General features: G+C 36.9%; 1 protein-coding gene across 1 annotated transcript in view; it reads right to left on the bottom strand.

The window, feature by feature from the left end:
* Positions 1-6,245: 6,245 nt before the first annotated feature.
* hcn1 (hyperpolarization activated cyclic nucleotide-gated potassium channel 1) overlaps positions 6,246-16,425 on the bottom strand; it is a 105,201-nt gene continuing 95,021 nt past the window's right edge. The window contains exon 8 of the mRNA XM_028462942.1: positions 6,246-8,396. Within this exon, the coding sequence (XP_028318743.1) occupies positions 7,291-8,396 (1,106 nt within the window). The 3' untranslated portion in view covers positions 6,246-7,290. The remainder of the gene's footprint in view (positions 8,397-16,425) is intronic.

Below are 16,425 nucleotides of genomic sequence, written 5' to 3'. Positions count from 1 at the left end.
ATTCCACCCTCTACTGAACAGAATGAATGTCCTTATATACAGGTGTACCACTAATTAGCCTGTACCAAGCATTGGGTGACATATAATGTGCATATTAAAAGTACAACATAAATATTTACACAAACACTTCCTAACAGACATTATCACAAACACTAACCCTGTATTAATATCATTAATCTTATTTACATCTCCTAAATTATTAAACTGCATATTTACATTGAGCTACACACATCCAGCTCCCCTGTTCCTAGTCTCTGCTTGGTCTCTCCCACCTGGAACTATAAAAAGGTGTCCAAAACCCCGGGGAATTCTTTTACCCGAACACCTCAGGAAAGAGGAAGAGAGCATGCACAGGTAAGCTTTGTTGAAGATCACATTTCAGTCACATGCAAAATACCAGAACATATTTAATGGTTTATCTTTCATGTCACTGCTCAGTTATTTATCAATTAACTGAAATGTATTTTCTGTGTTTATCACTAGATGAATCCTGTGGCCTGAACCATGTGCTTCACCATTTGACCAATAAATTAATTAAACCAATACAACAAAAATGTGTCTTAATTTCATTAAGCAGTGCAGTTTGTCACAGTATTACAATTGACTCTTTTTTTTAAATTAAAACAGTTCATAAGTGTAACAGTCCATAAGTAACGCCACCTCGTCGTTACAATCTTTAATGCAACAACTTCTAAAATCCAAAAAAGCAGTAGGAGGCGCGAGGAAACCGGGGAGCATGGGACAAAACGCAGCACGCACATGAGGAGAGTAACACTGACAATGATCCAGCCATCATTCTGTGTCCAAAGTGCTGAATTGTGAAAGACGCTTGATTGGAAAGGAGCCACACCTGGGTGCAAAACATGGGGCGACTAATCAGTCACAACCCAAGCACTCTGACATCACTGGGAGGTGGAGACACGAGCAGTGATGCTGCGTTTAATTGCACTCAGAACCCCTGATAAATCTGTCAGAACGAATTGGAAAAGTGCAATAGACCCTTTGATTGTTTGTCAACATTGTGATGTATTTTGTTGGGCGGGGCTTAGCCTGGGGGCAAACCACCATAGATGGTGGTGAACTCACCTGAATCAAATGAATGGCTCGTTTTCAAGTTTCAACCAGAGGTATGTTCTTCTCTGCGTCTGTTACCACGGTAACATTGTCCGTGAACTAAACCTGCTCGCTGGCAGGTTTTTATCATAGAAACCCTGGGTTTCTACCTGGCTCCGCCCACAACTGAACACTTTTTATTTTTTCTTTAACTTGACACTGTTCTCTGAAACACTATAGTAACATCACACACCACAGACGCGCTCACATCATTACTAATGTTGTGTTGCTTTACGTTATATCTGTAGTTTTCTTTCTAACCTTGTGGATGCAGATCATTAAGTGAAAGACACAGAGGTTGATCTGCATTAAAACATCTACTTTTTACTTAGTTTTTTGGTAAATGTGTTTTAAAAAAGTGGCTAAGTTTTAATAAGTGATTAATAGGCCCATTATAGGAGTCTGTATTATCAAATGTAGTGAAAGTAAGGCCTGGACAAATAAAGTGGGTTGAAAGGATGAATGAATAATTACTGTATGTGATGTTTATGTTTACATTTACATTTAGATACATTTTTAATCTGCATTGTTCTCCGATGTAAATACCATCTTTTGCTTTGCGTAACTAAAGAGAAAACATTGGGTTGTGTTTATCCTCATTCATGGCAAAGTCATACTGCAATAAAAAAAATAAAGATATAAAAACACAATATTTATAGGTGAACTCAAAGCGATGGATATCCCCTGTCTTTTATATCCCTATTGGATTCAAGGTGGATTTTCCAAACCCTGATCCCTTAGCAATGCTCCAGCTGCTACATATGCAAATCACATATTTATGGAGTTGATGTTGAACAGAATAAAACCTAAAATACAGAATACACCTAAAGACGATGAGATAGCTTGTTTCTCTCCATTTTGTTCTTCTTCCCTTTTTAAGTGGTTAACAGTGCTGGCTGTGGTTCCATTACAAGTGTTTAAGCATGCTAATCATGCTATTCATTCATCCCATTAAGCCTGGCTATCTCTATCTCTAATTAAAATGAAGTTGAGCGCTTTCACTAGTTGAATAGAAAGATTAATGGATGTGCTTTGTTCTTCTTCACTAATGTACTTTTTCTCAGCAGGTGATGTGGAGACCTGAAGCCTGCAGGACGCAGATACTATTAACTTATTGTTTTATTACCGTGACAACAGGAAGTGTCGTGGTTATGCAACATTAACCTTCAACTACTTTGTGAAGTTTGCATGTTCTCCATGGTTTTCTCTGAGTAGTCTGGTTTCTGGGACAGATACAGTAAGTGGATGAGCTACACTATGAGTAATGCTTACAGAACGTTTATGGATTTAATAAAATGTTTGTTTCAGAATAAATGAATAATGATGCCACAGCTGAATTAAAAACGAACAAAAAAAAGCTTGAGAAATGTCCTCCTGGGTGTTTCTCTTTTACATTTGGGGCAATGAACATGTACATTTGTTTTACCTCCACCAAGAAAGTAATATTTCCACCTGGCTCCATTTAATAATTTGGCTAAATGACATTGCAAACAGTGCCAACCACTGCACATCTGAGGTCTGGAAGCACTGGTATAAGTGCCTTTTGAAATTTGACTGTTAGACCTTTTTATGTGTTTCTTTTGTGTTTGTTTGTATGTTTTTTTATGGACCCCGAGTCTGGAATAAAGGTATCTATCTACGTATTAGCAGGATTACGTCAATTATACGTAACAGATTTTGACCAAAGTTTAACCAAAGAACATGGAAGATTCCATTCAATTTTGGAAAAAAAACCTGGATTAATCAAAATGTGCAAAATTTTTTAATTTCATATTTCGATTCGTAATGACCGATCTTGAAATTTGTGTTATTTCAGATTGGTTCCACAGTTACCATAGTAACTTTCATCTGGATCGTATCCAGATTGCATATTTTATTGCAATTTCTTTGAAAAATATGGGGGTGTCAATACATTTGGACCAACTGTATTGTTATTAATGGGTATAGAAGTTTATTACGTCTTTAAAGTGTGATAACTGCCTATATCTGGAAAAAAGGACATTGTTTGCTCGTTTTTCTGTTTTTTAATTAAAAATACAAAACTAATGGAACTATATTGCATCTTTGATCAATGAATCATGCATTAAAGACTAAACATTGATCTGGAAAGTGGAAGTAAGCGTGCTTTGACTTTATGCTAAGCTAAGGGAATCACACAGGCAACCCTATAGGATTAGAATACAGGGCTTTCTTTTTTTTTTTTTTGTGAAAAATACTAACAATAAAACACCATTCTGGCTTTATTTACAGCTACGCTTACACAGTACAAAACAAGCAATCAGGGTTATGATATATGAAAAGCTGACATAGCCAACTTTGCCAAAATCAATCAATGCTATGGTGTTGTTATATTATAATAATACATCTTCAATACAAATATGATTGTTTGAATCACGGCCATAATGGAAGCTCTGCTCATTGTGTGGTGACAGACGGATGTGTTGAGCTTTTTTCGCCGACTCATCCTTTTTTGTGTCTCGTTTATAATATCTTGGAGGGGACACATGAATGGAGGAGCTCCGTTTCCATCCCTGCTTTATCTTGATCTTCTCTCAGTCAAACTGTAACCGATCACTCAGCTCAGCATCCGCCACAAAACACTGAGACTCACGCCATTTAAATGACAATATGTTGTTTATTGTCTATATTTTCCAAGGTTTATTATTTACAAACAAAATGAACAAAAACCAAAAAAAAAAAAAAAAAAATCAAAAAGATTTTTTGACAAACACTGTTTGTCTGCATATTGTTGTAAGAAAGTTTACATTTCTCTTTCTTCGGTCCGTATTAAGTAACCCACCGACAGTTCATTTTTCTCAAAGCCTTGGATTATGTATGAGCTAAACAAAGACCTTGCGAGTGTGGTTTAAAGAGGGCCCGAACAGCTCTCTGTGTCCCCTGCTCCTCCTCCTCCTCCTCCTCCATCACTCAAATCATCAAGTAAACATAATAGAAACCTGTGGAAAACAAAAAACCCAAACTTGACATTTGGTTGTTCTCGTCTCTGGGCATTTTCAGTTCTTTTTGCATCTCCTTTATTTCTCAAACCAACAAAACAACAAAAAGAAAAATACAAATATATGTGCTGGTTTGTTGAAAGTCTCTGTACTGCTAATATGTACGCTCATTAGCTTGTGTTATACATCACCATTAATGCCCATTCCAGTATGTTATGTTGCGATTGATATAGTGAGAAGAAGAAGAAGAAAAAAAAAAAGCACATAGTTGGGAAGCTCTCCCTCCAAAGGCAAGTATCAAAAACAGCACAAACCAACAGTGCTGCAATCCATCTCGACTGTGGACCAGTTCCTATACACTATGGCATGATCACGATTAAGCGCTCTTCGTTGTCGACGGAACATCTCCCCTTTTATTTGGAAACACAAACGAGATGTGTTGGAAATGTCTCCTCTCCCCGTCGCTAATTCATTCAACCACTTATCCTACGTAAAATAATCTATCCCTTTATATTAGTAAATCAGAAAGTGCAATTTAAAACCAAGACAATGACTCCGAATGTTTTGCTTTGGCCAGTTTCCTTCCGCACATCAATATTCAACCCAAGCATCAGTGGCTATAGCTACAAAGAAAGGTAGAAAGAAAGGTGCTCCAAATTTTTGTACAATGCCTCGATGAGCGTGATACTGTATTACCTTAAGATTGCACTTTTCTAAAAATGTGTACACAACCTCAATAAATAGTCCTCTATAGCTTGACTGAGTGTGTTTCTTTCTTTTTTTTTTTTTTTTTTATCAATAAAAAAAAAAAAGAAAAGAAAACCCTGCCTCTAGAAGTCAACATTGCATGTGAAGATACCGATTGGATGGACAGACATTTTGGCCATCACCAAAAGGTTGAACTCCTTTCTTTGTCTAAAAAACACAGAGACAAAAAACACGTAGAGTATAGTAAGAATGAACGCGCCGGTGGTGTGCACAAGCAAAATCCCCCTACCCTCCTCCCCGGGTCTCAATAATGCACCCCACTCGTAACAAAGGATGGAACATGGCTATAGTTTAGGCACAAATACTTCAGAATGTCCGTGTGAAGAAGAGTCAACGCCTCTGTTCACACACAGATAAAACATCTAGGCAGACAGACAATGAGCCAAACATGAGCGAACAATACATTTAACATTTTTTCGAGATAGTATCTTTTTAAGTATTTGTGACAGCGCATGCTTTCATGACATTGGTGGATTGAAATGTTTTTGGTACACCATCGACACGGGTCTGTAGTGAATGGTACATCGCAGGGCTTAGTCACTATGAACTGATGGAATATTTGCTGATAGATACTCAATGATTTACCACATTTGGACTGCGGGAAAGCCTTGAGCACAATGCGTACTGTATGAACCGCGAATCGACCTGGGAATTCTAATGGCTGGCTTATTTTAGCTGAATTATTATATACAATAAACCCACATATCCCAATAGACTTTTTTTGTTTTTTAGCTGTTTTCTTTTTTTTCTTCTTTTTTAAACACCAAAAAACAAAAAAACGAAACATGCTTTTGTCTTGATTTTCAGGTCAGTTTAAAGTCACTAAGCCCAGACAATTGATTTACATGAGACAGAAACCTTAATGCAAACCAGCATTTTCTGAACCTCACGAAGAGTTTTGAAAATGTCACACCGGGCTTGTCCTCATCTACAGTAAGTGTAATAAGACAGGGTACATTATGACTTCATTCATTCAAATATATCTGAAAGATATCCATAAACAAACAAAAACACACACAGAATGAGTATTTAAAATAAAATTCTGTGAAATATGGCAGAAGGGTCAATAAATGTAACGTTTGATAGAAAAAAAATGCATTAAAAACTGAAATAAATGTGTTAAAGGTACGTATCGTATACCCCCCAAAGTAATCTTAATGTGTTTTCAGAAATGATATCACAATTAGGAAACATACGGAAAAAGAGAAGGCAAGGGAAGTGATTTGTCCTTCAGGCATCTGCAACAAGCGTTGCCAGCTATTGCATTAAGGTTTGTTCATCTCTTATGAAACATGTATTTTTGTCACTTAGAAACGTTGCCGCGTATAGATGATATCCAGGTTCCTGATAGAAGTAAGACATTGCTATGATAGAGAATGCACCACACAGTACCTTATAGATCTACAAAACTATTTACAGCACACATAGCTTTTTTTTTTTTGTTTTTTTTTTTAATAATCTTTATGTCACAGTCTATTGCATAATGGTGATAATCTTTAGTTTATAAATATTATAAATATACACAGAAATTTTTTAAGCAACAATTATACAACATCTCAGCCATCTGAACTTAGAAATAGAAAACAATAGAAACCATCCACATCTGTCGTCGCACTCCATTTTCTTCAAAAGTAAAAACAAAGCAAAAAAAAACAAAAAAAAAACAAAAAAATAAACAGCAGCATTACTATTATCTATTCCCTTTGGACCCATAACACTGTTGTGGTTGTAGGTGAGCCTCAGTGGTGGTGGTGGTGGTGGGTTTATAGTGGCTCAGCAGACTGGAGTTTCACAATAATACTTCATTACAGCATTTTGTGTCGTTCTTAGAGGAGGTTTTCAAAACAATTGGTAAAGGATTCATTTTTACGAGTGTGTGCTTTTGATTTTATTCATCATCAGTTCTTGCATTTTTTTTTTTTGTCCGTCTAAAGCTGCTTAGATAAGAATTTTCTACTCTAACTGATAAAAATCAAGGAATAAAAATCTTATATATATCTATATATATATATCTTTATCTATATACAGATATATATATATATATAGCTTATAAAGGAAGACTCATGTTTATACTACAGCTTGAAATTGCCATTGCCAATATTGTTGATTCAACACACGTTTACTCACAGCCACCCCCTCTCTCTCATGCGCACTTGCCAATTTTGCTCATATATATGTATATATATGAGCAAATATCATACATATATATCATCCAAGACATGTACCTGTAAAATCTTTATATTATACATTCTTAAGTTTAGGGAGACAAATGTGTCTAAAATATAATACAAGGTTTAATACATACAGGATTTCTATGAGGTTGCTTTAAATGAAAGTTGGAGTGAAATTAAAAAAAAAATGTCAAAGTTCCTCATTTACACATTTTTTGTTCTACCTCCACTTTAACAATGAAGAGTAACATTTAAAAAAAAAAAAGAGCAGAAATATGGGATCATAAATTTGAGGCAAAACGCATTTTGTCTTGCTCAGTCTCTGTACCGCTCAGCACGGAATCTCTCCTGGATCCGGGGGATTCCCTGTGCTGAGTCGAGGTCGATGATGATGCTGCTGCCACTGCTGCTGCTGCCGCCGCTACCGCCGCCGCCGCTGCAGGTGAGCGCACCGGAGGCAACGCTCCTGACGACATCTGCCGAAATAAATTGACCCGCTGGGGCACCGTAGTGCGGAGGCCACTCTGTAGATTCATTCCCTGCATAGCCGCGGCTGTTGGTGGCACAATGGAGGCCAGAGAGTCTCCTGAGGCCGGGTGTGCTCTGGGCCCCAGGGATGTGTCATGTGGCAGTGACGGTTGCGAGGCAGATAAATGTCGGACGTCGCGACTCAAGCTGCCGGACTGCAGAGCCTGCGTGCTCTTGTGGACGTCTCCTCTCTGAGGTGAAGGGACCTGTGGCTGCTGCTGAGGTGACGACTGCTGCTGCGACTGCTGCTGCGGTTGCTGTTGTGCACCAGAAGCTGCAGCAGTACTCGATCCAGTTGGTTGTAGTGGTAGGGTCGGCTGGGCCATGGGTTGCTGGATCAGTGACAGCTGGGAGGCTGTGGGTGAGCCGTACTGGAAGCTCCTGTTGGCTAAAGGGGTCTGCATGGGTGGGCTACACATAGCAGCGGTGAAGGAGCAGGGCGACATGATGGCCCCCTGCTGCTGGATAGGCGTCTGTGGGTTGGTGGAGGAAGAGTTGAGGTTGCCGTGTGAGACACTGGGGACCGGGTAGACCCCCTGTGCGGCGGCGACTGGCAGCATGCGGGCAGCGGTGGCGTTGGCGATGGCTGAAGCACTGTAGGTCATGGGGACGGAGGACTGCTGGAGCTGATTGGAGCCAAAGGCGGCGGAGAACGGCGGCTGCGCTGGCGAGTTAATGATGGAGTTTCCAGACATTGGCGTTGAGTTCATCCCGGTGACGGACTGTTTGCGATCCACCATCATCACCATCTCCCTGTCCTGGCGTATAATCTGCTTCAATATCTCGTTCTCCTGCGTGTTGAAGACGCCGGCGTTCAGGTCCTTCTGAAACTTCTGCAGCAGCAATGAGTTCTTCTTCCCTGTAGGAGTGCAGTCAGAAGAGGTGAACACAAACAGCGGTGGCAAACTTTGGTCATACAGGAAAAACATCTACAATTGGAACAATAAAGATGCAGCTTGTATCAATGAAGAGAAAAACTCGTGAAAAACCAGAAATCGTCAATATAAAGCTACAACTTTTTCCAGGTTTACACAAACTGCATCTTCACATGCTCTCTACGAACTGTCATTTTGAATAGAAACAGTACAAAGGGTATTTAATGGTAATGACTATGGGGAATATACAGTTTGAAAAAGGAGTGAAGGACACATAAGGAGACAAAGATTACTAAAAGTGTGAAAGACTGTGAAAGTGCTGATGTGGACAGTGGAACACAGAGGAATACCAATAAGGTAAACCCACACAAGACAAGACTGGACAGTTTTTTAAAGGAGAAAAGACAAAGTTATCTAAGCTTCACTATTTAGTTTAGGGCCACAATCTGTATCTCACAAAAAACTCGGCTAAAACACAACACGAGCAGAGCTAGAACAAGGTTTTTCTTTATTAAAGGTTTGGACCAAAAGCTAAATCATCTACTAAAATTTGATATGGTTTTGTGACTTCATTTTAACACAGAATGCTTTTTAATTTAGCAATAACCAAGTGATTTTATAACAAATTGCCAGCAATAGTTTTATTTTGGGTGTAAACAAACAGCTTTGTGCTATAAAGAGCATTTTAACCCCAAAGGGGTAAAACTTTGTCAGCCTGTCACATGTCACATGGGCCAGTGGGTTATTATAAAGGCTTGACAGATGCTTTTTAAAAGCCAGCCACGCTGGTAAAATGCTAAAGTGCTACTAAATTGTTCGGAACTGGTCTTTAGTGGAATGAGCTGTAGTAGTAATAATGATAAGAACAAAGACATATGTGTGACGTTTGCTTTGACCGACTGTCCAAAAAGTCTTTAGAGGATGTGCTTCCTGTAATTATTGGTGACCTTGTGTATCGACATGCTGTGAAACGTTGTCAGTGAAGAAGACAGAGTTGACTTTTACTATGCCGAAGGCTTTGGCTACAGTCAATCAATCACTAAAGCCCTATCCTTGAGGGCGGGACATTTTCACCGCCCAAGTGTTACCATTTAGCAGCGTTTTCTGGACGGAGTCCTCTCAAGGCTGCCAGTGAGTCACCCCATATGAATCAGGGCTTTCTGATGAATTGTTTTTTTTTCTCCAAATCCATCCCCGCTGTTGACGTTAACAATCACTACTACAAGGGTTGAGAAGCTAAGAGCTAAAAACAACCACCAGGAACTAGCAGTGAGACTACTGTTGACTTACAAAGCTTCTTGCATTGCACTTTTAAAGGTGATGGGGTTAAATTCTGTAGATTGGAAGGACAACACATGTTTATTATTTTCAGGTTCGGAAAATAGATCACAAGAGATCTGTACATCCAGTTGCACCCGCTGGGTTATTGGTGGTATTATTATTATTATTTTTTTTTTTTACTGTAATGTGTGAACTTGTATTTAATCCTTTTTTAATGAACTTAATTATGTTATGCTTTTCTTTTTGTAAAGTTCTCAAGCCTCTGTAAAAGAAAGTAACTTCCCCTGGGATAAATAAAGTACTTCTGATTCTGAAAAACGTTTCATATCAGTCAATGTTGTGATTAAACAGTTTGATCACACTCCTTTTTAGTGTCTTCAGTGTAAGAAAATCTTAGATTATTAAAACATTTAGACTAGAATAATGAGCATTAATACAGGAAAGGTGCAAAGGGATTGTGTGGTTTTATATGTTTTTCCTTTCTTTAGTTCATTTTCTATTATTATTTTTCTTGTTTTATGTGTCAGTCTGAGTATTTTTCTTTGAATTATGTTTTTTGGAGTCATTTTGTGTATTTATCTGTAATTTATCTCTTATTAGTGATACACAGAAACAGTAACCGTGAGGAAGAAAACTACCAGTAAGAAAGAGAGAAAACACTAGAGCGTTCAGCTACCAGGCTCCTCGCCTTTGGAACCAGCTCCCAGTCTTAGTACGGGAGGCTGCTACTCTCTCCACCTTTAAGGCTAAACTCAAAACTTATTTGCTAAAGAGTATATATCTATATAATAGCGTTAACCTAACCACGAGGAAAAAAGCCCTAAACCTAAAAATAGGAACTAAAAACCAAGATGATATAGTAGAACACCAAACACGATCCACCATCTACACACAGCTCAAATGGGCTGCAATGGGATGATGTCTAGTCAGACATAGTTCTGTCCCTTGTTGCATAAACCATCATACTGCTCACACTGATTCACACCATTTACACTGATGTCCACCCCATATATCATTACATGTGACCAGTACAAGATCAATGGTTCGCGACTCAACTAGTCTGGGACACTCAGATGGACTGGTCATTGGTTCGCGGCTCAACTTGTCTCAGGCACTCGGATGGTCTGTCCTTCTGTCCTATTCTGTTTGCCACCTCTGAACCTGGTTCCGCTGGAGATTTCTTCCTATAAAAGAGAAGGAGTTTTTTCTTCCCACTGTCGCTAAATGTTTGTTCATGTGGATCTTGTTTGGTTCTTTTTCTTACTATGGACTTTATATTTTGTTAAGAGAGATGACTTTGTTGTAATTTGCGCTATATAAATAAGGTTGAGTTGAGTTAAATATCTAAAAGTAGAGCAGGCTAGCATTAAATGCAAATTCTTAAAGAATATTTATGAGGCTAAAAACCAAGCAGGTTGATTAAACAAAGTCAAACTCAGTATTTTCAGTCAAGCTTTCTTGTTCCTAAAGTGATGTCAGCGTTTTCTCTGTTCAGTAAAGCCCTCTGTGATCTTCCTCTGACAGCTGCTACAGTAAATCCATTGTAACATCTATGAAGGAACCTGTATGTGCAAAGCAGATTAATAAAAGCCTACTTACTCAGCCACCACAACTTTGTCAAAACAGATGTTACATAACTTAATGCAGTAAATCCTGTCTAAACAAAACATATATTCATTTCATTATATTTATTCCAGGAGACTCCAGTACACTCCAGTGCACACATTTATATGTTTTTTTTTGTTCCGATGACGCAACGTGGCATGGATATTAGCAGCAATGATTATTAATGCAAAGCTTCGCTGAGTATAGTTAGAAGCACCTGTGGGTTATTCTGCAAAATAAGCAATAAAAAAGCCCAAAGCATGTGTATTTAGTTAGTGTGCAGTCAGACCTTCTGCCATGTGCACATTATGGGAAACTACATTCTTATTGCTTTTGTGAGTGGTGAGGTTAGATTCCTGCAGAGTGGTAGTTTGACACTGGCCAAAACATGTTTCATGGCAGAAAGTCAAAGCGCAAAGCTATTTAACCTGCCGTTCTGCAGAGCACTTGACATTTACTTGTATTCCTTCATATTGGGTCAGTGGAGGTGATTCGTCACCACGTGGATGTCATATTTGCTGTCTTTAGTATCTGCTACTCTGCATATATTTTTGTACGTTTTTTTAAAAAAACATGACAAGCCTGATTTTGTTACATATGTTAAATACAATTTTAAATTTAGAATTTTACCAGTACCATTTACCGTAACTCGCATCTGAGCACAAAACCTTAAGACATAAGTAACCGATGATACCAAACAGAAGCAGACTGAAAGAAAACACACACACATTTATATCAAATAATGGTAACAAACATCATTAATGATGAACGTGCTCAAAATACATGACTGAGATGTATTTCACTTCAATTCATAATTAGTCTACATAATTTTACAATACGTCACTAACAATGACCTAGTATATTACTTTACTCAATTTATAGATATGTTGTAGAACTGACTAAACATTTAACTTCTAAAAGCAAGTTATTTCATTATTTAACTTAAAATGTAAATATTAACTGAAAGTTAATGCTGAAGCCTGTAAAGATGATATATTTTTTCTTATATATCATCAAATTATATTATACTTAATATTGTTTTAATGAAGATAACATAAACTCTTATTCTGGTGGTGAAAGCATGGATTTAAATCAAAATAAAAACATGAGCTCTATTCTGTTATGTGGCAGTGCATTAGTAAAAGCTTTACTAATCTGCAATACATGGCATTGCCCGTGAACAAACAAAGGATTCAAAGACTGAATATTGAATATCACTTTTCAGAAAAGTGGATGTGCTGCTCATAATCGTGTTGATTATTCAGTGATTCAAATATGACATGTAACATTCAAATGAGATCTCTTTGTTTCCTTGATTGTCTCTGCTTTACACAACTTGAATGTGTCCTTCAAAACATTTGCAGGGGACTTAAATTATGTGTCATTGATGCTGGGATTTTACCAGTTAATTTAACCTTCAGCAAGAGGTCAAACTCTCGGGAGAGTGAATTAGAGACCGGATCCATTTAAGCAAGCCTCAGTTTCGATTATGTTGGAGCTGGAATGAAGTGTTTACCTGGTGCCTACTCGTCGGCCAGGACACTCTTGAAAACGAGATGTGCTCGTCTCAAGACGGACTCCTGGTCAAATAGTTTTTAGATAGATAAAAGATAATGTCACATGTGCAACATGTCATTGAGTTTCAAAGCATGGTTACGTTTTTTTTTTTTTTTTTTTTTTTTTTTTTCTTTCCTTCTTAGAGCAAGACAAGCATGTAACCAAATGCAGTTCAAATAGAAAAGGGCACAACCAGCACGGATCAAGACAAAAGTATCTTCCCTTGTATGAGACAAAACCCCCCTTTTTTTTTTTTTGTTTGTTAGCTTGAAATGATGCTTTGGATCGACTTCACTCGGAGAGAAATGTTTCAAACAACTATTAAAGAGACATGCTGACTCAGCTGCTAGTTCTCATAAAAGGGCAAATGTAGGTTAGGGTTGTAGAGGTCGAGGAGGAGCATGCAGTATGTAGTAAAGGGCAAACTGCAACAAAGGTTACTTTAAAAAAAAAAAAAAAAAAAAACACACACTTGATCTGATATAAAAGTGTATCTCCTCTTATCCACGTTCATAACCAACTAAAAATAATTGTTAGCATTGCAGTACTGGATATATAATTGGTTTCAGTCACAGCATTAAACCACAGGCAAAAAAAGGTAAAGAAATATTGACATACAATGAAGCGATCACGCTCCAAAAGCTTCAGCATTATAAATCTGTTTACACTTAGTTGGGTATGAACGCAAGCAGGAGGAGAAATTGTCTCTTTCGGAGATTCTGATTGACCACAATAATCGTTAAATCTTCTGTGAGTGAGTGAGTTACAGCTATTTCCAATAGCGTCGTGCCTACAACACAAATGCAGAAATCAATAACAGGTAAAAACAAAAAACAAAACAAAAAAACAAAAAAAACACAGAAATTGAGATTTAAAAAAAAAAAAATTTGGGGAAAAAGATGGTGAGACATTTATACAGGAAAAAAATAAATAATCATCACATTGTTATGCAATGCATGTTATTTTTTTATATGCATGTGACTTTGTTTTCTGTTTAACATAAACAAAGTCTTGGCAGTGTGTAGATTGGAGTTAATCTGTGGATTCTGACGTCATTCAATAAAAGGGTGTGGCTAAATTGCAACATTGGTTTGGTAAGTTGTTGCATTTTGGCTCTACACACCTTCACAATGGAAAACAACAATAATAATAATAATAATAATAATAATAATAATAATAATAATAATAATAATAATAATAAAATGGATTATTAAGAAAAATAAAAAGATGCAGGAACTGGAAACAACTATAGTGGTGAGACACAGCATTATCATAAAGCAAACTTTGCATTTGGGGATGTTATTGATTTCAATACTACATGATTTACTTTATTTGAAAGATGTTTGCCCGCTGCAAACATGTTCCTAATGTGTAGAACAGTGTTCTTTTTGTTTTTTAATGATGACGACCTTAAACTAATTACTACTAGTACAAGTACGTCTACTAGAGAAAAACACTTCTTTTTAGGAAACTTTTTTTTTAAATAGCCTACTAAACAAAAAACTATGATGGCGTATTAGGGCCATATTAAAATAAAAAAGAAATCTGGTCGTAATGTCATAATATTTCAAGAATAAAGTTGTCATTTTATCAGAATAAAGTTGTATTTTAATAAAAATCGTAATTACATTGGAATAAAGTCATAACATTCAGGACTAAAGTCGCAATGTTTCGAGAATAAAGTCATAATTTTATGAGAATGAAATGTAAATACAAACAGGATTTCGTCTATGTTGCAGTCACTCGTGCGTTAGGGAAAATGTAGAGCATTTAGTAAGATTTTACTTCCGTTTTGGTTTCACACATGGTGAAATACTGAGCCTTTTGCCCCATCATCATCTACACTGTCATCAGTTTTGGCGACTTTACCGATGTTTGCGTTTTGTTCCAACAGGGAATTCTGAGCACTGTACCATTACCAGTTTTATAAGAAACGGCTTCATTCTCATAAAATGACGACTTCATTCTCAAAATATTACAACTTTACCCTCAAAATACTACGACTTCAATCTAATAAAATGACAACTTTATTCCCATAAAATTACGAATTTTTTCTCAAAATATTACGACTTTAATCTTGTAATGCTCAGATATCTTTTTATTTTAATGTGGCTCTAATACGCCCTCGGATATAAAAAGACCTTTTTAAAGCTAACTTTGTAAAGCAACCTGTAGATACCTGATGTTGTACACATAAACCCATCTGAGTAAGTATTTTGCCATACAGTGGTATTTCTTAGGGATGTCCCGATACAACTTTTTCATTCCCGATATGATACCGATATTGCAGACTTGTATATTGGCCGATACTGATATTGATCCGATATCATTACTATTATTACTCAAACAGAGAACATTTACTATTAACCAATTAGTTACATACATTTTAACCTTCAACATAATATCTACAGTATTCTACAATTGAATAAAAAAAATTACAAAAAAAAAAAGAAAAAAAAAAAGGAAAATCCGGAAATTTGAATCTGATTCGTTTTCAGGCTAATATCGGACCCATATCAATATCGGATCGGGATACCCCTAGTATTACTATAATTGGAGCAGACAAAGCCTCACGTCCTTATCATGTAAAATATGTTACTAGAATATAAAATTTATAATCAATTGTGAAGGTGGACAGAGCCAACATATTCCAAATATGACCAAATATTTGTAGATTTCCCATAAGGAAAGAAATGCACTTAATAGTCATTTCAAAACATTCCCACCCTTGGAGTAAAATAGGAAATGTATGGAATGCATGATATAAAACAAACAAACACAGATGTTACTTCATCATTTCAAGCCAAGCTTAATGATTATTATACTGTTATGTAAGAAATGAAAACATTTCTAGTCAGCTTTGGAGATTTAACTTTTTTAAATCCATCTGCGTGGAGAGGATGTTTGAATAAAGACATCACTGTCTATTAAAACTAATGAGATTAACTCAGAACACAGATCAGAAGAAACCTCGCATATGACAAATTCTTTTAAACTTGTAATGTGTGTAATTTAAGTTATGGGACTACTGAACTTTAGAACTTCATTTTACGATACAAAACGTGAGAAAATGTGCAAAAAATGAACAGTTTAGATTACATACATGTGCCCCCTTAAACTCACATGTTTATATGTAGTACAATTAGTTTGAGTAATTGATTTTTTTCGCTGATAGAGGAGATACAGGCTCCTTCTTTCCAGCTCTCTATCGCCACCTAGTCCTGCTTTCTCCCTGTTCTCCCTTTTAGAAGTTTTATGTCTGGTTGATTTTATTTTTTTTTTTAACTCTGATACAGGACGGGGTGCTGCTCATACCCAGGAGTGCAGATGAGTGGAAAGAGTGTCAAACACACACATGCATGTGAGGTTAGCTTCCATCCACTCGCTGTTATCCCGTGGAGGGGTCAACACCAACCCAACGAGGGGGTGACCTGACTCCAGGGTTGGGGTCAATTATATTTTTCAGCTACAATTATATTTTCAATTAGTCGCATTCAATTACGATTGGAATAACCGGCATTTTTCCCTTAAAAAGTACATTACAATTAAATTCTCAACTACTAAAGTTAA

This window comes from Gouania willdenowi, chromosome 12 (genome assembly GCF_900634775.1).
Source record: "Gouania willdenowi chromosome 12, fGouWil2.1, whole genome shotgun sequence".
In the NCBI taxonomy this organism is placed as follows: domain Eukaryota; kingdom Metazoa; phylum Chordata; class Actinopteri; order Blenniiformes; family Gobiesocidae; genus Gouania; species Gouania willdenowi.
This window is presented reverse-complemented; position numbering and strand designations above follow the sequence as displayed.